The sequence below is a fragment of the Chelonia mydas genome, chromosome 2 (assembly GCF_015237465.2).
Source record: "Chelonia mydas isolate rCheMyd1 chromosome 2, rCheMyd1.pri.v2, whole genome shotgun sequence".
Taxonomy (NCBI): Eukaryota; Metazoa; Chordata; order Testudines; family Cheloniidae; genus Chelonia; species Chelonia mydas.
The window spans coordinates 81,044,979-81,051,536 of record NC_057850.1 but is presented as its reverse complement, the minus strand read 5'-3'; the positions used below and the strand labels follow the sequence as shown (position 1 = coordinate 81,051,536).

The 6,558-nt window shown below is 37.7% G+C and overlaps 1 protein-coding gene across 5 annotated transcripts in view; it reads right to left on the bottom strand.

Annotated features, from left to right (window-relative positions):
* ROCK1 (Rho associated coiled-coil containing protein kinase 1) overlaps positions 1–6,558 on the bottom strand; it is a 185,185-nt gene continuing 178,627 nt past the window's right edge. For 3 of the 5 annotated variants that reach the window (XM_037892768.2, XM_037892770.2, XM_037892771.1), the window contains 2 exons: positions 2,816–2,872; positions 1–1,509 (listed from right to left, as the gene is read on the bottom strand). In XM_037892768.2, the coding sequence (XP_037748696.1) occupies positions 1,506–1,509; positions 2,816–2,872 (61 nt within the window). In that variant the 3' untranslated portion in view covers positions 1–1,505. The remainder of the gene's footprint in view (positions 1,510–2,815; positions 2,873–6,558) is intronic. The other 2 variants (XM_037892769.2, XM_043539783.1) reach the window with 1 other exon arrangement.

Here is a 6,558-nt window from a genome sequence, read left to right as displayed (position 1 = left end):
TCCTTCCATAAATTACTTTTATTTCTCATTGAATGAGCACAGAGTCATTACCATATTAATAACAGATATGTTTATTATTACATATCCATCAGTGCGGCTTTCAATACCACTTGAAACATGCAAATCGTCCTGAGGACGAATCAGTTTTCCAGTGCTTCTTATTTAATACACAACTGCAAAGCCATTATAAATTACTGAGGAGGTATTTGGTTAAAAAAAATAAAAATAAAACCATACTGTCCATACCATGAATGTATCCCTGCTACAAAGCAAGAGTTTAACAACATTTATACTTTAATTCCTGAAATATCTGGAGTTTTAAAAGTTTCATGGGTGTATTGTTTGTTGTTGTTTCTCTGTTACATGCTTTTTGCATTTTCTGGAAATCTCTTGTCTTATGAATAAGAATTCTGTCTTTGTAACAGGAGTTTTCATTCAAAGATTGTATTCAATTTAGGAAATGCATCTAGCATCTACAATACTTTAAACCAATTAAAGTTCAGTAAAAACTACTGATGCAGAACAGGTTTTTGAGATTTCTACGCTTATTGACATGGCAATAATACAATTATCTCAAAATAAGGCACTAAAAGGGCAATGCAACACCCATTAAAAGTGTTCTAAGAATAATTTATATTTCAAACAGTGCATACATTTCTTAAATGTCTTAACTTAATGTACGTTATCACTTAAAACGGTAAGGCAATATGTTATACAATTACAGAAATCATGTACCCCCGAAATATGCTTCCAGACTTGGTTCTTTTGTAGTTAGTTTCTAATGCCTCTAATAGTAAAATAATTCAGTATGGCTTGGCAAAAATGCATAGATTAAATGCTTGTTGTCCCCATCCCTTTACACACTTTCTGAATCAGTATTTGTAAAGCATAATGAAAAGTATTTAACACTTTGATCCACTCTATTATGGGTGATTAGCATTAACGCTGTTAAGAGCTCTGCAGTGAAGGCACTGAAGTTCAAGTGAGTACACGGCTTCCTTTTTAAGCTAGTTCTGCAGTGTTCAAGAGCACAACTCAGAGTCTTCAAAGAAATTTCAGTTCTTCTCATTTTGAGATATCTTCCTTCTCTGCTCAGGTTTGTGTACTGATTTTGATATAAATATCCTCTCCAAAGGGAAAACAGTCCTTTTCCCTCATTGATATGAGGAAAGTTGACTGCATTTCATCATGATTGACAGGCATTTTCTTATAAATCCAAAAAGGCAGCACCTTTTTCATACACCTAGCTAAGCGTTATTTGCTTTAACTTGCATTACATAGTAATAATTAATCTAATCTACCTTTAGGCAAACCCGCAATAAAACACCCTCAGTGTGCTTTTTGTGCCAAAGCAAGGAGGAGAGAGTAACAGCAATCTTAACCCTGAAGCCTGTGATAGTTGTGTTGAAAGGAACAACAGCCTGTCTACACTGCTCTGTGTGGTTAAAGAAGCCCAGTTTCTCAGACTGCATCCCATGAGATTCCATAAAGTATTGTACATGTGGTTAGCTGGAAGAAAAAAAATATTGCAATTAATGAAGAAATCACAGGGACACTCTTAGTTCATGTTAACCAAAAGTTTAAAATGAAAAAACGTGTTCTACATAGCAATGTTTTATAACTTTTTTTCCAATTTATAACCGTTAGCATAACACTAAAGGCACACTTGCATAACTGTAAATTTAAATAACACAAAGCTCACATAAAATTCAAAGTAAATATATTTCCTGATCTATTCAATGAAAATTCATTCACAGTATCATTTTATATGAGAACAATGACAGGTTTCAGAGTAGCAGCCGTGTTAGTCTGTATCCGCAAAAAGAAAAGGAGGACTTGTGGCACCTTAGAGACTAACAAATTTATTTGAGCATAAGCTTTTGTGAACTACAGCTCACTTCATCGGATGCATTCAGTGGAAAATACAGTGGGGAGATTTATATACACAGAGAACATGAAACAATGGGTGTTACCATACACACTGTAACGAGAGTGATCACTTAAGGTGAGCTATTACCAGCAGGAGAGCAGGGGGAAAAAAACCTTTTGTAGTGATAATCAAGGTGGGCCATTTCCAGCAGTTGACAAGAACATCTGAGGAACCGCAGGGCGGTGGGGGGGTGGTGGTGGTAAATAAACATGGGGAAATAGTTTTACTTTGTGTAATGACCCATCCACTCCCAGTCTTTATTCAAGCCTAAGTTAATTGTATCCAGTTTGCAAATTAATTCCAATTCAGCAGTTTCTCGTTGGAGTCTGTTTTTGAAGTTTTTTTGTTGAAGAATTGCCACTTTTAGGTCTGTAATCGAGTGACTCAATCCTTACAGTATGTGACCGTTAAAATGCAAAGTATGCTGTAAGTTATGTTCTTCAAATAAAGTATATCTGTATTTATCCTGAGACACAATGAAATGAGATTGCTCAGGGCAGATTTCTTTGCTGATATTAAGTACACCTCCACCAAAATATTCAGAGTAAGTCTGAGAAGAATATATTGCCATTAAAGGTTTAACTCCCATCATCCTGGCACATATTGTATTAGTAAAATTCAGATCCTAAATTGTGAGAGCATGCATCTGTTTCTTTACAACCGTAGTAGAGATGCAAAAGAAGGTTTGGGCAAAAGATCTACAATGAAGTAGAAAGAGAGAAAAACAGATACTTTAGAAAATTAGCTTGAGGGACAATTCTGTTTTCCTTTTTTTCTAATAAAATTCCTGGTTCAGTGCTGGAACACGATGACTCTTTACCAGATTTTTTATGATTGTTACATGACACAAAGGTGTCAATGGGACTAAAAGGGAAGGTTACTCACCAGTAACTGGAGTTTTCTGAAAGGGTACTTTCCCCCATAGATCCACAATCTTTTGACCTATTGAAATGTAGAAATGAACATTTCAAGAAAAATTTCAGATGCACTGAGTGCTGTGTATACACTCTATATGAGCATCTAAAAAAGTGAACTGTATGCCTGTGCTGGTTAAAAAACAAGACACAAGCCAAAATCGCTATTAAAAGAGAGCGAAAAGGATTCAGTGAGCTGGTCTTCCACTTCTCAGAAAATTTCTTTCCATTATTATTGAAGAGTTTGAATGGAAAGTTTCTGTCTTCCCTAAATAATCTGTAAGAATGCCTAGGCAAAGTTCAGATCTTGAAATGAAAAACTCAGAAGCCTAGTAGCTAGATTCAAGGATGCATGATCTGAGTGAAGAATCTGACTGTTCTTCCAACACAAGAGAATCCAACAAGGGGGCTGACAACTATAATAGAGCTGAGTAGCAGAACTGTTTGATCTAATGTGGCACTATGGCAAAAAATGAAGCTCTTGTCTTAAGTGAGCCTTGAACTAAGTAGAACCAGAAATAGAGACAGAAGATGGTTATTTTTGTTTTGTATATTTCAAATGATCAACAATACATTTTGTTATAAGATACATACATGCAGTATGTCAAATTATTCCCCTTTTTCCTTAATTCATCCTTTAGAAGAAATCTGGGATATGTTTCAGAGAGATATCGAACAATGCTCCTGCCTTTTTAGCGGTACCTTTCCTTATGTTTAGGTAATGCAAAAGCTCCCTTACAAAGTCTACAAATACAAATGTGACTTCTCCAGCATTCACTATATGAAGATCATTTCAAAGATGGACATACAAAAGCTTTGAAAGCAACACACCAATTTAAAATAGAATCCCCAAATTCTAAGGTCAAGTGAGTAGGAAACCAAGAATCCTGTGTGAAGATATCTTAAAAGAAGCAGAATTACAAAGTAATGTTAAGAATCAGCTGAACAATCTTAAATCAGCAGTGGGGTTTTTTTTTTTGATGAGGAGAATTAGAAGTCACCAGAAGTGGAATGTTCTGTGTCAGATGGAAGGACACTTAAGGCCTAATCCAAACCTACTGAAGTCAATGGGAGTCTTTCCACTGGATCAGGACTTTTGGATCAGGACTTTTGTTAGATTGGGTCAAAGGCAGGGTGTCTGGGTTGTACTGGGAAAAAGGTAGTTGTTTCAGCAGTTGCAGTGCAATTTAGGACCCACCAAGTGCCACAGCCTTAATAGTTGAAGCATCTAGGGCTTGTTGAGGCATGCACTTTGAACACTACTGAGTGTAGGGCAGCTCTCCAGACCTCATGAAGGGGCAATGATTATCCAAGTGATACAGGTGGGATTCCATTACATTCCCAGTGGTATGACGGATAGCTCAAATGGTTAATTTGGCAGGCAGAAGTTAGGAGTGAGGAAGGTGTCAGACTGCTACTTGGCACTGGAAGTGAGTAACCCTGACAATTCAAGTCTTTGCTATACCTGAGAAGAAAAACAGACACGATAATTGAGGTGTAGAACCACCACAGCTCATATTCATGCTTGGAGCGTACAACAGGGATGGCAGAGGTCTGGCCAATCGTATCAACCATTTTGAGTGGACTGCAAGAATAAATAGATGGAATGAGGCCACCAAGCTGGATTTTCTGGATCTGCTATTCCAACACAAAGTCAATAAGGTGTTTCAAGGGCTGGCATCTGACAGGCAATGGGGATAAGCATTTGCTAAGGATGACCTACATGTAGTAGTCTCTGGACCAAACCACAGATTCAAAGTATAAGCAAGCAGACTTCAATAACTGGAGATAAGAAAAGGGGAATCAGACAGTGATTTTGGCTATGCCCTCTAACATTTTGCCACTAGGCATTCCCACATTTTAAGGAACAAATGCAGGGTTCATTGTACCAAGGCCAGTTTGTGACCTACATATATGAAAGGGAGACTGGGATAGCTCTTTGAAAGAAGAAACCTTAAGTACTGGAAGGAACAATCACTGTTGCAAAATTGGAGCTAGCCAGAGAGGCTGCAGAAGAAGTGGCTCAGCTCCCTGGGCAGAGTGGCTAAGATCAAGTGCTTACGTAGGAGTGGTACACCTGGCATGATAGTGGTGAACCACAGCACACCAGGAACTTATGAGCAGGCCATGATTACAGTACAATTGTTTCCATTCTTGAAAATATGCCATACAGATAGGATTCCTACTATCAGAGAAGGATGTCAAGGAATGTTTCATAATAAACAAGTAGAAAGGTACTGCTAAGTATGCTGAGGTTCAACAGAGCACTTCTGCCTTGACAAAGTAGGAGCTGGATGATATTGCTACACTTAGTGGGGAAACACCTGCTCCACAGAGCCCTTGCTTCACAACTTGTATATCAGTAGGGATGGAGAAATCCCACTGCTGTGTCATCTTTAAATGGAAGCTCAGTAGGCGGGCACTTTAGATAAATGTCTATGCCCCATGACCTGGCAGGTGTGTTTGCTCCAAGGCAAATCTAATATGGATCCCACATCATCAATGAATCAGAACACGGGAAAAGGTAAGGCAGCTTGCACTAGGAAGAAATTTAAACCAGGAGTGTTTAAAAAACAAAACAAAAACCAAAAACCAACAGTATCTAGAGTAAAACTGCCCTAAAATTTGGAGTGTAGAAAGAACATAGCCATCTTAGCTGGCTATATGGAACTGCTGATGTCCAGCTTGGAAAGAATTCTTGAGCTCCTCCTGTAGGTGAGAGTGCCTGTGGCGTTCACTCCCCAAACTAGTTCCTTCTGGGACAGCTCAGCTGCTGTCAGAAAAGCAGAACAAAGCAATCTGAGAGACACAAAGCGAACTAAACGTCTTTGTTCAGGTGGTCAAATCCTAGACTGACAAGAACATCAGTGAATTATACTTGTATATGTTAACATATTCAACAGTGATCCTCAAGACTATCTCATCTGGGGAAATGACTTTCAACATGAGCTGCACTAATTCCAGGAATGTTGCACTAAATCTCACAGCCACTGCAATGGCAGAAGGAGGAGGACACAAGCAGAAATCTGTGGCCAGTGAGTTAAGAACAATAAGGGTTTTTAAAGTATATTGTGGGGGGAAATGTTTAACAATGGTATTGGTCCATTACTAGATGGTAGAATTGTCAACAGTGAAGAAAATGCAGAAGTTTTCAATAAATATTTCTGTTCTGTATTTGGGAAAAAGCCAGATGATCCATTCATATCATATGAGGATGATGATAAAATACTTTCCATTCCAACTAAAGAGAAGTCAAATAGCAGCTATGAAAGCTTAATATTTTAAAATCAGCGGTCAGGATAACTTGCATTCAAAAGCGTTTTAAGAGAAGCTGTCTCTACCATTAATCTTGATTTTCAACAAGTCTTGGAACACTGGGGAAGTTCCAGAGATCTGGAAGAAAACTAAAATTGTGCTAATATTTTAAAAGGACAAATGGTATGACATGGGTAATTATAGGCTGTCCCAGCCTGACATCAGTCTTGAGCAAAACAACAGAACGGGTGACAAGGGATTCAATAAAGAATTAAAGGTGGGCAATTAATGCCAATCAACACTAGTTTATGGAAATTAAATCCTGTCAATCTAATTTGATATCTTTTTTAGATGAGATTACATATTTTCTTGATAAAGGTAATAGAGTTGATGTAATATACTTAAGACTTGTGTAAGACATTTGACTTGGTATCATACAACATTTTGATTAAGAAACTA